At 40.2% G+C, this 17,412-nt stretch overlaps 1 protein-coding gene across 1 annotated transcript; it reads left to right on the forward strand.

Moving 5' to 3' along the window:
- Nucleotides 1–206: 206 nt before the first annotated feature.
- LOC134539210 (cuticle protein 19.8-like) lies at nt 207–10,393 on the forward strand. The gene is made up of 2 exons (XM_063380997.1): nt 207–310; nt 6,633–10,393. The coding sequence occupies exons 1-2, from the start codon at nt 296–298 to the stop codon at nt 7,557–7,559; spliced, it is 942 nt and encodes a 313-aa protein (XP_063237067.1). The 5' UTR covers nt 207–295; the 3' UTR covers nt 7,560–10,393.
- The last annotated feature ends 7,019 nt before the right edge of the window (nt 10,394–17,412 follow it).

Raw genomic sequence — 17,412 nt, forward strand, 5'->3', positions numbered from 1 at the left:
GGGGGGGGTTTGGGGGGTAGACGGAACACGCCCGAAGACGACGCGCACGAGTGACTGCGTCGCCCGAGCGCGAGGTTTCCGTCCCCCTGCGAGGCCAGCGCTCCGACCGCCTCTTCAGCCCCCGGACACCGCCTCCTCCCGCCCCCCCCCCCCCCCCCCCCCGCGCGTGGGCAAGCGACCCACGCGCAGCCGCTATAAAAGTTCGCGGCTGAGGCGCGCGCCGCAGCACACGTCCGCCGAGCGAGTTCCCGAGCCGACCGCCAGGAGCGCTGCGACAGTCCGACAACCGTCCGCCATGCGAGTCCTGCTGGTGAGTGCACGGTACACGTGGGCAGGGATTACGTGCTTACGTAAGCGCGTTGGAAGTTACACTTACCACTTTAATCTTGAATGCAAATAATTAATAAAAAGATAATAATTAAATGACTGGAGTGATATCATAAAAACGGTTGGTAAAGGATAAATTCAAACAAAACGGAATAATAAGATAAATAGTCTGTATTCAATACTAATATAAACACGTGTATAAATGAATTATTTAATTCAGTAAAATAATCCAGATATATTTTAATTACTAATTAAAAGCAATCAATATAGTGAATATGTAGTATAATTAATCTTTTTTTAATTTTTATTTTATAGTAATGTAAATATTTATAATTTATAATGCAAATAAATTATACATTACGGGAACATAACCTCGCCTATATAAATACAAATGAAAAAGTTTATAAACACAATTTATATCTTTAATATTCACAATAATTAAATGTTTTGATAACATGAACCAGTATTCAATATAAATATTTTTTGTACAAGATTTTAAAGCTCATATATAATTTTAATTTGTCTGCAGCCTTTTTTCAAATTCTGTGAAAATATATTTGCATGGTTCGCGAGGATCGTAAAAATTCACTCTCATATTTTTTTCATAACGCGCCTAAAGAAGGATAACTTCAAAAACAGAATTTTTAACTTTTTTAAAATATCCGAAAGATATCTGTTTATGAAAAGATTTTAATAATATGCTGAGGGCGGATGAGTAGATCTGTTTCCGGTTTTCGTTTTCAAACTGTACGTTTAGGAGAGTGAAAATGTCTAAAACGCGTGTTTTTAAAAAAAAAAGTATGTATATATATATATATATAAGGCATGAAGCTCCCTTTATTTATTTCAAGGATCTCTAAAATGCCTGGTGCTACATACATACATATCTTCATTTTTCCGCCATATTATGTTACAGTTGCCTCTCAAATCTCGTAGTTTTCTTATGCGCCAGTGCACGGCCTTGCGCTTAGAGGCGATAATACCGCGCTAGAAGCACCAGCACTTGTAATCCCGGCGTTAAGTGGCAGGTTCTGTAACCAGGCGCCAATCGGGTGGATTCCTCCGGTCGACCTTCCCCGCCAGGTCTAGTTACTGCGCCGCCGCCCTTTGTTTTAGTTCGCTCAAGAGTTCACCGTTACCGTCGGGTTTCGTCTCAACACCCTCGTTGTTCCTTGTACCGGCGTTCAACCTCTAGATGTCACGCAACTTCAAATGAACCTGAAGATTAGCTTCTCAACTATTGCCGTGAGCTAGTTAATGCCACAGAACCAAGATACAACTTAAGACCCCCGCCTACCCGGGAACACACACAGACACAGTGTGCAGAGCTTCAGAAAATAAAAATAAAAAACCTCGCGACTATAACACTGCTCAAGACACTTGAGAGAGGTCTGTTTACGAAAAGCATTTAAGCGTACCCCGAGTGCGGATGATTCGTTCTGTTTTCGTGTTTCGTTTTCAAACTGTATTTTTATAAGAGTGAAAATGGCTTAAAAAATCCGTCTTCAGAATAATGTTTAAACATGAAACACCCGGTACAGGTTTCTTGAAATCACTCAAAGGACTCGCATTAAAACTTTATCTTATTTTCCTTCACCATACGGTGTTACGGTCACCTCTCTAGTATGGACGACGAGAAAAGACTGCGCGCCAGTTCAGAGCCTTGCGCTTAGAGGCGACACCGCGCCAGGAGCACCAGCGATAGTCGCACTTATCGTCCCCCCCGCCTCGCCGACACAGACACACGACCCTGACGAGACGTGACACTCACATCCGAGAGCGAAGAAGTTGCCTTGCAGCGAGTGACGAAGAAGTTGCGTGACCTGGGTGGCGCGCACACGCGACGCAGTACTCTCTCTCTCTCTCTATCTCCGACCGGGCGTCCTTGGTTCAGACCTCGGGCAACGCGGTGATTACGAGCCGGCGGTATTTCCTGGTCGCGTTTCGAGACCCACACTCGCTGACGCCAGCGAGCAACATTCCCACACCAGGAACTGCGCTGCGCCGAGTGTGACGCACCGCTCACGTATCTGGCGTGCCCTGTGCGCTTGAAGGCGCGGTCTAGCACGCCATGTTGATTTTTGACGTGACAACGTCTAATAAATCGATGAACGCCGGCTGTACGCACGAAAAAGTGTCCCGTTACGCACATTGTTCCGTTACTCTGTGTCCCGTTACGCTCATTGTTCCGTTACGCTGTGTTCAGTTACGCTGTCGGCGAGTGCAGTAATAATAGGTTATGTTACAATTGACTAAAGATTATGGTGATTCATATAACTGATGATAGATATCCGATTACAGATTATTTATATTAAAACTTGTTTATAATTATATTTAAACTTTATAGATAAACGCCAGTTTTTAAAATTAATTACAAGTCATCTACACGTGAACTGTTTCGTCGAATGTTTATAAAGTGAAGTGAAAAGTTAATGTGGTTTTCATTGCTTATTACAACAACAATTTCGTCAATAAAGGTTAATTATTCTTGCATTTTAAAAATTTGATTACTAGTATAGTTTCAAGTATTTATTATTTTATTATTTAAATAAAAATGATTCAATTTTATTCATAAAAGTATGCAATCATTTCATCAATGTTTTGTTATGACGTTGTCACGTTAAACTATCGTCCGTAAACCGACTTTACAGACAACCAATTTTTTTCCCCGTATAACATCCTAACTCTCGATGTACGCCATTTGGTAGAAGTAATTTCATGAATGGAACGTCTAGCGGAACGGAAATGTGTGACCTCGGTGCTGCCATCTGTGGCGGGTGGCGAATGAACCAAAGTTTCACAAATACAAACGGAAGCTTTAAAGTGTTAACTGCTTAGTTAATTTCAACAAGTATTTTGGTAAATTTCTTGTACAAAAACCAGTTCCAATGCCGGGGTTGAGTATTTATTCAAGTCTTTATTTCGCTTTTATCGGATCTGTTTCATTGAGGCCGGAAAATTTCGCAGATTTCATCTCTATGGGCTTCGAGATGGTTGTGGTTTATTGAGAGGACACACAGGGCCAATGTTAAACCGTTTACCAAAAAGGTAACCTCGAGCCACCAGGCTATTGAGGATTCTCGCAAGTCACCAGCTAATGAGTGAAGGATTGTGGAGTCTGTGGACCTGCAGGATAGTCTTCACAAGTCCGAATACTAAAGCAAATGCCTCCTGCTTATTGGCCACTGGCTTGTGTCAACCTGTTAACAGGGAAGCCTGTTCTTTAATATGTCATTTGTTGGCGGTTTTTAAATGATTCAGAGCAAGGGCGTATTCAGGAGTATTCCGAAGTGGGAAAAAAAACACTAAACCATATATATAATTATACTTATTTATATACAAACAATAATTTCTGAAAATAATTTAACACATTTGTTGATATTTCAACAATTTAAAAGAAATTAATTACGAAATATAGTCAACACTTTATCTGTGCGATACCATGGATCATTCTCCCCTATGAAAGATATCGAATTATCAAGAATTCCTACCCCTCCCCCTCACACATTTGGAGCATGATCCACCCTTGGATCAAAACACTTACATACATAACTACTGAGACCCAATCGCAGAAGCTCCAAAAACTAAACATGCTTGAATTCTTGCCTATTGCGAAATAAATCCACATTTAGTTAGAGACTGGAAAAATTCGCGGATTTATTTCACGATAAGTTTAAATTCGAAACCTACAACTTCTAGTTGTTCATTTGCTAGCTGTTCATCTGGACGAATCTGGAGCAAAAAGAAACCCTCAACCAAAGAATTATCGAATCAAATGCAAACTAGTTGAAACGATCACAAGTCAGCAGCGCTATTTACCCAACTATACAGAGGACTGTGGGGTCTAGCGTGACTGTCATCGAAACCTCGAATGTTTCCAGTCCATATTTATAGTTACAGCATCTGCTGTTTTGCACTTCTCTTATTCACTCACGTAATCTACTCGTGTCTAATTTTCATGTCTGATTACACTTTATAGCTGCAGTACTGCGTATTTTCTTGTTGTCCAGCACTTTTACTTCAGTGTTACGATCTTCGCGATTATATTCGTTCTTATAACATTACATATTAAAGTGCAAACCAGGTATGATTTTATTTTAATATACGGCATCCCTCGTTCTAGAGTACAGGGGAAAAATATATTTTTTCTCCTCTTAAATTTTTCGACGTGTGTTTCCTAACCAAATTATAAAGTAAAATTACAAAAGTAACAACTGATGTTAGCGTCAGTAAAAGAAGGTAAAAATGATAGAAAACATGAATAAATTCATGAAAATAATATACATAAAATTAAGTAAAAATGTTAGTCAGCTGCGAGCTTTGTAGCTGCTCGTGCGTAAAAGACGCGTAATTAATGATAGAGGGCTTCGTTCGAAGCTGAAGATAGCTACTTTCACTTCAGCTATTTTTGCGTTCAATAAAAAAAACGCAACACGTAAACAAGAATATCACGATACCAATCTTCAGTTTCCGCTCTGCACAGCCAACAATTTTCCATATGATTATCCTTAACAACACACCACGAAACACGGTGGCATTTATTTAAATTTCCAGACTTTTATCTCATGGTTGAATTTTATAGAATTATGTGATTTATAAAATAATTCGTGCATATTGAATAAAATTCAAAACATTGTAAAATGTTTTCGTTTAGTCAGTAAATTTTTAAAGTAGCAAATCAACCACTGTCTTGATATCATCAGATTGAAATACTTATACCAGGAAAAAATCATTCTCAATTTCGAGAATTTGTGATGTTTGTCTGAAGATACTTCCAATTGTTCAAGTTAGATGGAACGCACTATATTTGCCAGGCTTCCTAACAACAGCTGTGATTGACATTTTCTTAGCGCAGTTTGGATGTGAAACTGTGAAAACAACTGCAAATTAGTGAAATTAACATGAAAACTTTCGATGGTGCTCCATTTTGGACAAGTCTGTAGCAATTACTACACACTGTAAACACACTTTTGTCAAAATAGACCCCAAAAAATAATTTTGGTGAATACAAAAGAATTTCCAATGTCTAGGAATTGGCTTATTTGTGACGGGAAAAAATTGTTTAGTTGGGACTACAAAGCAAGGAGAAAACATGGAGGTAGGGTAGGAGGAAAGAAAATAAAAAACGGAAAAAATACAAACAAACAATGAATCGGTTCTTAGTAATTCAGTCAACAATTTAAATAAACCTTATTCCAAAGTGGATAAACTGTGTCGCACGTGAAATACATTAGAGTCATTAGCTGGAGATAGAATGAGCAACAACATGAAACAAGTTGAACCTGAAAATATACCCTCCTCCTTCTACCCTTCGTTTTCCATTTTACGCTTGATACACCTTTGGTGGTTATATTGCTGATATCAAATAAGGTTTTAACGTGTACACATTAACAAAATTTTCATTACAAGTGCCAAGAAATAGTTTGTAACACTACAAGAAAAATATTGTAACTTAATTTTTGCATATATAAAATACGTTTTTTAGAGAAAATACTGAGTATTTATAACGAAAATTCGCACATAATTTTATATACTAATTGATGATTCAATCAAGCATATATATATTTTCAACCATGGAAAAGATAATGAATACTCAATAGCTGGACTTTTATTTTTTTTTGTATAATGGGTAATTAATGTGCGCAGTGAATACTGACAATCTATTCAGGGAACGCTTTACAAATTACTTTATCTATTGGAGGTACTGGGACAACACAAAGCATGAATGATCGAGTAGGAATCCGAGCCCAATATATTACTGCAAACACTATTTTATAGTAATAAGTACAGTTGTTTTCATGTAAATGTACGAAATTTTACAATTGTCTGTAATATTACATGAATAGTTCAGTTTCATCCACAAAGCAAATTAGAGTGTATGTTGACAAATTAAAATATTTTTTGAGCCCACACCGAGAGAAAGATTTGTTTGCCACAGCAAAATATTTATTTATATATGAGGAAATGCATTTATTTTGTTGATTCAAACAAATATGTTGTTGTTGGAAAGATTTTGTTGATCCAGAAAAAAAAAATTGGTTTGGTAAGTTTAACTGCATATTATGTTAGGTGTTTATGAATCGATTTCGTTACTCTACAAAATTCGGTTTGGCCAACAAAATATTTTGTCACGGAAAGTAAATATCTGTTTCGCCATATATAAACAGATATTTGTTTTGATTCGAACCGACCTTTTTCTCCGTGCGCGAACCTGTTTATTCAGGGCAGTTTCCGAGATGAGATGATTGTCTAGCGAGTGTTACCAGCGGGGAGAGGGTAAGTGACGGTCGGCGGACGTGTTTCAGCTGTTGGCGAGCTGCCTGCTGGCGCGAGCCACCGCCAGACCCAGCCTCTACCACGGCCTGGCGCCGGCGACCTACGCGGCGGTGCACCCCTACGCCCTGACGAGCCAGTACCACGCCCAGGACGAGCTGGGCCAGTACAGCTACGGCTACTCCGGAGACACCTCCGCCAAGCACGAGACCCGCACCCTGGACGGCGTCACGCGAGGCGGCTACTCCTACCTGGACGCCCACGGCCTGGTGCAGAGCGTCAGCTACGTGTCGGACCCGGTGAACGGCTTCCGGGTGGCCGCGACGAACCTTCCCCGGGACCCCGCCCCAGTTCCCGTCGCCGTCGCCGCTGCTGCTGCTCCCTCGGCTGTCGTCGACCTCCCGGCGGCGCCGCTACCCGTCACGGAGACGCCCGAGGTGCGACGCGCCAAGGCCGAGCACCTGGCGGCGGTGCAGAGGGCTGCGGAGGCGGCCGCAGCCGCCCCCGACGACAGCGAGGCTGAGGTCGCCGCTACTCCCGCCTACCTACACGCCCCACTGGCCCCAGTTGTCGCAGCGACGCCCGCCTACCTCCGCGCGCCTGTCGCCCCAGTGGTCGCAGCTACTCCCGCCTACCTGGGCGCCTACAGCTACGCCCTCGGCCACCCGGGGTACCACTACCGCTCGCACGTCCCCGCCGCAGCCGCGACCTCCTACTCGTCGCTGACTCCCCTCTCGGCGCAGTACCACGCCCAGGACGAGCTGGGCCAGTACAGCTACGGCTACTCGGGCGGGCCCTCGGCCAAGCACGAGACCCGCACCCTGGACGGCGTCACGCGAGGCTCCTACTCGTACGTGGACTCCAACGGCGTCCTGCAGACCGTCAGCTACGTGGCGGACGACGTGTTCGGGTTCCGCGTCGTGGCCACCAACCTGCCCGTGGCCCCAGCCGTCCACTAGCCGTCCTCCCACCGCGCTTCGTCTAACTTATAAACCTCCATTACGTGCGAGCAAGAGACCGGAAAAATTCGCTGTTTCAATTACCTCTAGGATAGACTCCACGATCATCTATATATAGAGACCTGAAAAATTCGCGGGTTTATTTCGTGTTATGCTAAAATTCAAATAATTATATCTTAGTGCTGCTTCTGCCATTGATCCACTGTTATTCTGGAGGACTGCGGGCCAATTAGAGACCTTCACTCATTGAAGTGTCGAATCACAGGCCACCCAGTCGAGACGAGTGTGTAGAGGATATTGGAGTCTATCCTGGAGGTCATTGAACCCGCGAATTTTTCCGGTCTCTATCTATATACTTGAGCAAATTACACTTGACCATTGGTAGGGACAGGAAAAAGTTCGCGGATTCAGTGGCCTCTAGGATAGCCTCAATTATCCTCTGCATTTCTCAAGTAAACACGCGTGTTCATTGGGTACTAAATTGTGAGGCGTCTCCACTGGGTAGCTTGTGATTCGACGCTTCTTTGGTCGATAAGTCTCTCATTGGCCCAGAGAGCTCCAATTAAACTGCGAGCCAATAGCAGAACCAGCAGAATTGTACACATGTTTGAATTTCAGCCTATCACGAAATGAATTAGCGAATTTTTCCGGTCTCTATCCATTATGTGTTGGCAGAGACCGGAAACATTCTCTGTTTCAATGACCTCTAGGATAGACTCCACGATCATCTATGTACTTGAGCAAATTACACTTGACCATTGGTAGAGACCTGTAAAATTCGCGATTTCAAATCCCCAAAGGATATACTCCATGTTCCTCTATGCACTCGTGCAAATTACATCTGCCGATTGGTTACCGACTCGTAACACCTGTTGACTGGAATGATCGTGATGATTGGCTAATTCTTCTGTTAAAGATTTTTCATTGGCCCAGAGTCCTTCAGATAAACTGTGGCCCAATCACTGAAACAAATTAATGTCAAAAGTATTTGGACCCTATCCTATCGCGAAATGAATCCGCGAATTGTACAGGTCTCTAAACATTGGCTACTGGCACCTGTTAACTGGGATGCTCCTGATTCGATACTTCTTTTGTTGTTGAAGGTTTTTCAATGTTACAGAGTCCTTCAGATAATATGTGTCCCGATCACTGAAGCAGCAAAAAAGGCAAACGTATTTGGATTCTAGCCTTTCGCGAAATGAATCCGCGATTTTTTTTCCTGTCTCTATGTATGAGGATCAGCGGTGAGAGAGACCGCGTGTAGCCTTATGCTGATGCCCATTATACTGCAACATGGTATGCCCACGCAAGCGGTTTCTTCCTTGTGATTAGCGGCCATTTGAATGCGAAGCCATTGTTTTGTTTCACCAGGCCATTCAGGACGCGTTTGCTTCTGTACTGAATGGCTGTGGTTCGTGTACCAACAGTAAAACAAGTGCCTAAAATAAACTCAACCAATCACGAAACACAGACGATGCTACAGTTGTTGAACTCTGGTCTAGTCTCGAAATATTTTCGCGAAAAATACATGGACTTTCTTATGGGTGGAGATGCGGAAATTTCACGAATTCATTTCAGCCGCAAGTTAGAATCCAAAACTTCTCACGCTTGCACTGTGTTCCTAATTGGATCGCACTTATTTGGACCGTGAGCAGCTAGTAGAGAAGGTAGTGCAAATTAACAAGGATAAATTGTCCTCATTAAGAAATCAAACAATGGGAAAGCAAACATGGATCGAGAACACCTATGACTTTAATTCTACCCTGAGGCCAGACGAATACACGAAATTTTCGGGTATCTACTTATGAGTAGAGACCCGGAAATTTCGTGGATTCTTCTGGCGTCAGGGTAGAGTTTCAAATCCTACTTAAGCTCAACCCATTTTTGCTTTTCCTTCGGCTGATTACTTAGAGAGAGCCTTTTTGCACTTGTTAACTGCAACTACCTGAATCGCTTTCTTCTCTCCTAGCTGGGGGCGATTGGATCATGGTGTGTGGAGGAGGAGGGGGGGGGGGGTGGTTGTCCAAAATCATGAACACGGTGCAAGAACATGAAAGTTTGAATTCTATCTTGAGACTAAATAAATCTCCGAAATTTCCGTATCTCTCTCTACTTATAAGCTAGAGATTATATATATTAATTTTATACGCCATATTTATTTCAACATTTTTTTTATGACATACCAAATTTTTAACGTTTAATATAGACAATTTGCCTTTGTTAAAGCAGAAAACACACATTAAGAGATTTTCAACGACTAATTCAGGGTGATTATATACAGACAGTATTATTACATTTGAAGTCAATCGCAGAATTTAATTAAATTCTAAACACCAATTTAGTAACTAAATTCTGTTTTCTTCAGTCATTCCAACTTATATATTATGCTTTAAAGAAAACAATTTGGTAGAATTAAACGACAGAACTTTAATAAAGACTGAATAATAAGATGGCGTCTTTAAGTTACTATATCTTCCCCTTAACATTTAAGTCTCATGAATGTCTCATTCTTTTATAAAATACGAAAAAGTCAATATCATTGCAGACTTAGCACTTCATTTCACACATATTGGATTAAAGTAATGCTGTTCATTCACCCCAATTGCTGACAGTGGACCAGAAGTTTCAGCCTTTGTTATCGTATCAGTTTCGACGCATTCAAGCGTTTGATATCTAGTTCTGACATTAAAAGAAATGTTCAAAATACATTTTACAAAAAAAATATTTTTTAAAAATGTGTGTGTATATTGGGCGTGCCAACATCATCTGCTGGCCACGGTCTTTATCATAAGGTACATCATTTTGTAACAATAAAGTTAATTTATGAGTAGCTATTTTGCTGTTATTTAATTTCCTACCCTCCTGTACGTTGCATTTTTCATGTACCTGAATGTTTTTGAAAGGCACATTGTAATTGGTTGTTTTTTTTTAAATTGAACAAAAAAATTCATTTTAATTACAGTTATTTGTAAATTTGTATCTATATTTAATAGTGTTCGCAGTAATAATGTGTTCGGATTCTTACCCGGGCATTTATGCTATGTGCTGTTCCAGTACTTTCAAATTTAAAAAATATTTGGTAAACTGTTCCCTGAATGCTTTCCAGTATTACCTGCCCACATAATAAGCATAATAAAACAAAGTAAAGTCCAATTTTTGAAAATTTGATTATTTTTTTCCATGATTTAATATATGCTTGAATGAAACTTCAATTAAAATATATAATCATGTTCCAATTTTCGAAAGAAATACTCAGTATTATCTCTAAAAAACACTTTTTTCATATATGCACAAATAACCATATCCGCTTGTTTTACAAAGTTACAGTATGTTTCTTGTAGTATTACAAACCATTTCCTGGCAACTGGTTTCCAAAGGAATCTTTTGTAACTTCGCAGAATAATTTTTTTTTGCATGTACTGTCTTGAGGTTACTGAGAATAAGAGAAATGCGATAAGCAACTAAGACGTGGTGTAGGGTCTTAAGGCGCCACGAGCCTTAACAGCGGTACGCAGTGCGGCGGGTGATCGCTAGCGCGGTCCTGGGTTCGACCCTGGAAGAGTGGAGCCTACGGCGTCTAGACTTCACGCGCAGGGGCTGAGCACGCAGAGTGACGGCAATTTAATATACATAATATCTTTGGAAAGAGTACGCTGAGTTGTAATTGATACAGACCTCCAAAATTCGCGGTTTCTATGGCCTTCAGGATAGACTGCACATACCCCTTTACACTCGGGCAAATAACGCCACTTGTAAGTCGTCTCAGCTGGTTTTTCTATGATTCGATACTTCTTTGGTTGAGGGTTTATAACTGGTTGAGATTCGTCCAGATGAACAGTAAGTCAATAGCAAAATTATCTAAGAGGTATATGTGTTTGAATTCTAGCCTATCACCGATTGAATCCGCGAATTTTTCAGGTCTCTAGTAACTGACTGTAACAATGACAAACACCAGAGAAAACATATAGGCAGGCGACAAGGGAGAAAATCACAAATACAGCGACCTCCTCTCTCGATCCCCTCCCCTTCTTCCCAGAAACCTTTACTCCCTTTTCGTGCAGTTTAACACTGGTGGTGTGACATGATAAGAACAATAATCATCCCAATCAGGAAAGGACACTTACAAAAAGTGTCGGAATAGTTTGAAAATATATCTCATTAAAACAAAAAAAATGCTAAGTTAGCAAAGTTATTTTTTTTTACAATATGACTAGTAAAAATTACAGGATAATTTTTTTTGTGTAATAAATCATCCAAATTAATTTTTTTCCCTTAAAAGTATAGAATGTTATATTTTATTTTAATTGTTATAAATGGCAGCGTTTATTTATTATTGCGTTGCAAAATTCTATAATTTCTTGCAGGGTGAAGATTTATAAATATTAGAAAAAAAAAGGTCTTTAATGCAAAAACGTATTCAGTTCCGAGATTAATTAGTCACAAAAAATTTCTTGCACGAACAAAAATATACTTTTATGGCAGTCAATTTTTTTTTTTGCATTCAAACATTGTCCACACTATTTTACACAACTTTCAATTTTTGCACGTTAAAGTTAATCATTTCGTAGCCATAGATGAACACAAAAGTCTGTAGGCATTATTTAGCCGGTTAAGCAACTGACTGCCGTTACAATACACTGAAAGGTAATAAATACCACAAGTTATGCATTAAAGGACCCAACCATCTAGTCTTTTCATGAAATGTTGCATCGGCGATTGTGTAAGTACAGTTGCAACTATTTTAAAATGCCACCAAAATTGGCACACTTATTTCCAGATTTTCATTTCAATAAGTCTTAAGGCTAAATATCTTCCAAGACGATCTAAGACGGTATTCAGAAGCCGGATATGTCTTCTGGCTCGCTGTCTTGACTGACATACAACCTGAGTCACTCAGGTCAATTGCTTGTTCGAACAACACGTGACAGGGTGTGCCGTAAACTGTATCATCATCGCAGCGATAACAGACCTAGTGATCCAGATGCTTTATACAGGCATTGGACCATGGAACCGAGGAAGGAATGCCAGGCGTCAAATTTACCTGTATTAATGATTCATAAATTTTAGTTTATAGCTAATTCTAATGTCCTCCTCTCCATAATTGATAAATTAAACGTTAAGCTTTTACCGACAGATTGCCATATATACCTTTATACCTTATTGCATTATACCTATATAAGCTTTTACCAACTTAAGAATATACCAGTTTATACCAACTCGGGAAAATATATAGTGCTACTTAAAAAACAAATCAGGCGGCAAGAACAAGTTCAAGAAAGCCCGCGTTTTGAAATTAAAAAAAAAATATATCATCCACATATTACATTTGTTTTGCAGAGCTGTTTGTTGGCTGCTCGTTATTTTTGTTGATTTTTTTAAGTGAAACGTTTTTTCACAGCCTGTAGAGTAATATCAGAATGACAGGGTAACGGAAGTAGACAGGTAACAAAGTTCATGTTTATAACTTATGTGACGAATATTGTTCGATGGAGTGTTTTTTTAAACTTATATTTAAACATATTTACAGTGGTTATACTGTTAGAAATTACAGTAAATTTAATGATTTATCAACGCAGAGTCAACCTAAAATAAAAGAAAGGGTTCTTCGTAATTTCAAATAACTGAATCTTTGTAGAAAACTACGCCGTATTTTAATTTTCGGGCTTATGTGTTTCTTTTTAAACAAAGGTAAACACACAAGTGGACATAAGAGAAGTGTTCTTAACGAGGTTTTGAAAGGTTTGTTAATATACCAAAGAATATTCTTTTGGATTAATGTTCAAAGAAATGAACGAAGATAGTCGTAAATTTACTATGATCCCTGGATAATTTGTAACCAATGTTCTTGGTAAATTCTACGTGAGAATTTTTAACGTTGTACAGATGGCAGTGGCAGCGCATGACTTCTTATACTTTCCAATACTTTTGTAAACGTTCACATGCTTTTGTACATTTTTGCACATGTTTTTTTTGCATACTTTCACAACTAGTAATTCACAAATCTATAAAATCTCAACTCTGATATTTGATCCGGGGTTGGCGTTAGAATAATTGTGATATTTTTTTCTAGACATTTCCAGTTAGATTTATTACAATTTCTCGGACGTACGATATTGCAGTTTGGCACTGTTTTCCAAGGGGGAAAAACTTCAGATACGGAATTCTTACGCTGTCTGATATTTAAGTTTGAATGTGTTCGTCTGTGGTGCCGTTGTTGTGTTGTCCGTAATACCTGTTTAGGTTCATCACTGGGTTTATCTGTTTGATATCAGCTGATTTATATTTCTTAATTTGCGTCCTTGGATTTCTTTTTCCTTGACAAACAGTTCGAAACTGCAATGGCAAATGTCAATATATTGTATTTAATTAAAATTTTCCAATAAGGTTATACATCATGTAATTATTTATCAGAAATTGCAAAGTTCTAGAATCCAAGATGGCGACCGTAACGAAAAGTGCAATGGTGACTCTTAATACAAGATGGTGGAAGTTTTTATTAATCTTTTATTTGTTAAATTATTTTTTTTTCATTGTCACATTTTCCCCGATTTTCTAGCTTAAAATTTACGAATTTTCAAGATGGTGTACAAGACGGAAATTGTAACGATGGCGTCCGATGTCAAGGTCAAGGTCAAAGCTCTCCCTCAGAGGCTTATTAGAAGCTTTCTCATGGGTAAGTTAAGCCTCGATTGGGACATTTCGAATTTTTTTACTTTTGGAATACTTTGTGCTGGATGGTTTACAAGTAGCTACGTTTTAGTTTCAATTATATGAGAAAAGAGTATTATGTGACATCTTTTGTCAAAATTTCAGCGCCGGAAGTGTTTTGATAGGAGGGCAAGTGTTGCGGGTAAACCACCACCTACACAGTCCAAATTTAATTATATTTTGATTATCGATTTTAATTTGTAAAAACAACTGGTTACAAAATTCATCCACAGCTGTTCGTACGTTTATCGAAATATTAAACTTATAGATATACTACTAAGTTCACACGTTTTCAAAAAGATTACACAAACATTTACTTCGATTGAAAACAAAGCTTTCCAAAATAGTTAAGGCTACGTGAAAAAAACACTATTCTTTCCGCGTGCGTTTTTCCCCCTTGTTTACAACGGAACACAGTATCCTGAAGTAGTTATCCGCAAGTACTGGAGAAATTCGCGTTTTAATTTGCCTCTACTATAGATTGCACTTTCCCGTGTCTACAAGGGTAATTGTCATCTGTTGGTTGGCTGCTGACTTGTGAGACGTCTCATCTGGGTCGTCTATAAGTAGGGGCATGCATATTTCACGAAAAGATTCCGAGACTAGTTAACAGTTAAAACACTGTAGAATCGAATGTGTTTTGTGATTGGGTGTGTTTCTTTTAGGTACATGTCGAATGTGACAACACCACTCACAGCCATTCATTGCGGAAGCAAACGCGTCTTGAGTGGCTCGGTCAGGTAAAGCAACGACTTCTCTAGCAGACGGCCGCCAATCACAAGGAAGAACCAGCTGGTGCGGGTAAACCTTGTTGCAGTCGAATAGGCGTTCAGATTGTTTCGCGAAAAATACCTGCCCCTATCTATAAGTCGTACTTCCTCGGGTTTGAGGGTTTCTCATTGGCTCACAGATTCTCCCGGTAAAATGTGGGTCAATCGTCAGCAGCAGTACAAAAGTATAATGGTTTGAATTTCAGCCTATCGCGAAAAAAAATATATACTTCTGCCAATTTTTTTCATATCCAGTGATCCGCCGTAGTTCGTACGGTTATCTGGAACTACGACGAAACTTCGTTCATCTCGCTCGAAGCCGCGGTGATTTTCCTACAGTGTGTGTTAAAGGAGTTTAATAAACCACCCCCGTGGGTAAAGGCGGGGCGGCAGAGGGATGTTTACGGAGGGGGTGGAATGAGGGGGAAGGGAGGGATCGATCGTGATTGGCGGGGGCGCATGCTCACCGCGGCTCGCAGCACGTGGGTAAAGGAGGAGGGAGGGGGGTTGTGTTTCCTTCGCGGCTCGGACGTCGTCAAAGGGCAGACAGCGTCGAGGTCTGCGCGCGACGAGCTGTCCGTCCGTCCGTCCGTCGTCCGTCCGTCGTCCGTCCGTCGTCCGTCGTCGTATCCGGGTCTCTCTCCCTCGGAGGTCGAAGGTAGGACCACAGACTAACGATCACGCGGAGGGAAATTTTTTTTTTCCCCTTTCCGCGCAAGGCGCCGTCATTGACCTACCATCGGGATCAGCCCATGATAATAAATAAATCGACACGTGCGTTTGCTTACAAATGATTAGAGCCACGGAACAAATTCGCGGGTTCAATGACCTGTAGGACGAACTCCATAGTTATACGAACACTCGGGTCAAATGCCACCCACTCGTTGGCTGCTGTCTTGTGAGACGTTCCAGCGTAGTAGCAGCCTGTGATTCGGTAAAGCTTTGGTTGGGTGTTTCTCATTGGTCCATAGTCATCCAGGTGAGTTGTGAGCCAATAGCATAGGTAGCGTTAAGGTATAACGATTTGTATTTCATTCTATCGCGAAATGAATTCGCGAATTTTTCCGGTCTCTACAAATGATACTCCAGCATGGACAAACTTTTTCTTTTTTAATTATTAAATCTAAAGCTGTATTTTAACGCAGCACACGCTTTTAATACACAAATCACAAATGAAAAAACTGTTTAACGACAATGAAACTCGATCACGTCATTTTGTTTACAATTACTACATAGCTACAACCATCTGTTAGAAATTTTCACCTTCAATTAGCGAAGAGCGCTGGTTACGAATCATCCAGAGAGCTTCGTAAATTTACGGCTTTATTCGTATATTTACGGACACTGAGAATCCAAAATAATATTCTTGGCACGTTAACAGAACATAAAAAAAACTGGTTAGGTTTATAGTAAAACACTCTTATTTTGTTACTGTATTTGAAATTAACTAAGAACTCTTCGTCAATTTTAGTTAAATGCTTCGTTAAAACGTCCGTAAGTTTACTGTAGTTTCTAACATTGTACGTGAAGATTAATTTTGTCCCAGGGTCTCTACCATGTTTGCGGGACACCCAAACATTGGGCGAATTTTAGCGTTTTGCATTGAGGAAAAGGCCTGTTTTAGGGGAGGGGGTGCGGTGTTTGTCTTAAAATAGTTTGTCCTAAAGCGTTTGTCCTAAAAATTAGGACAAATGACTTTAGGACAAACTACGTTAGAACAAACGACTTTAGTACAAAGACGGAACAGCTTCAAAATATTTTTACTCTGAGTTTTAGGACAAACGACTTTAGGACAAACGACATTAGGTCAAACGACTTTAAGACAAACGACTTTAGGACAAACGACTTTTAGGACAAACGACGGATCCAGTATCGATAAATCCTTACTCCGAATTTTAGGACAAACGACTTTATGACAAACGACATTAGGATAAACGCTTTAGGACAAACGATTTTAGGACAACCTACGCGTACCCTTTTAGGGGACTGACTGTTTAACAACGGAAAATTCTAGTTGAAACTTATTGAACATCGCCGTGACAACGGCGACCTGGCAAACGATTTCAACTACGTCACAGCGCACAGCACGATTCCTGACTCCGTGGTCACGTGTTATTTGTGTCAGTGAGGCGGGAGAATAGGTGCGACACTTGCTGGTGCTTCTAGCGCGGTATCGCCTCTAGGTGCAAGACTGCGGACTGGCGCGCAGTCTTCTCGTCGGGCATACAACTATGAGATCTGAGCGGTAACCATGACATCATAGCCTATGGCAAGGAAATGAAGATACAGGAGTAACGCAAGTCCCTTGAGTGCTTTCGAGGATGTGTAGCGAGTGTTAGATGGCTAAAAAAGCACTTTTAAGACTTAGTTCGAAA

The sequence above is a fragment of the Bacillus rossius genome, chromosome 15, assembly GCF_032445375.1.
Source record: "Bacillus rossius redtenbacheri isolate Brsri chromosome 15, Brsri_v3, whole genome shotgun sequence".
In the NCBI taxonomy this organism is placed as follows: Eukaryota; Metazoa; Arthropoda; class Insecta; order Phasmatodea; family Bacillidae; genus Bacillus; species Bacillus rossius.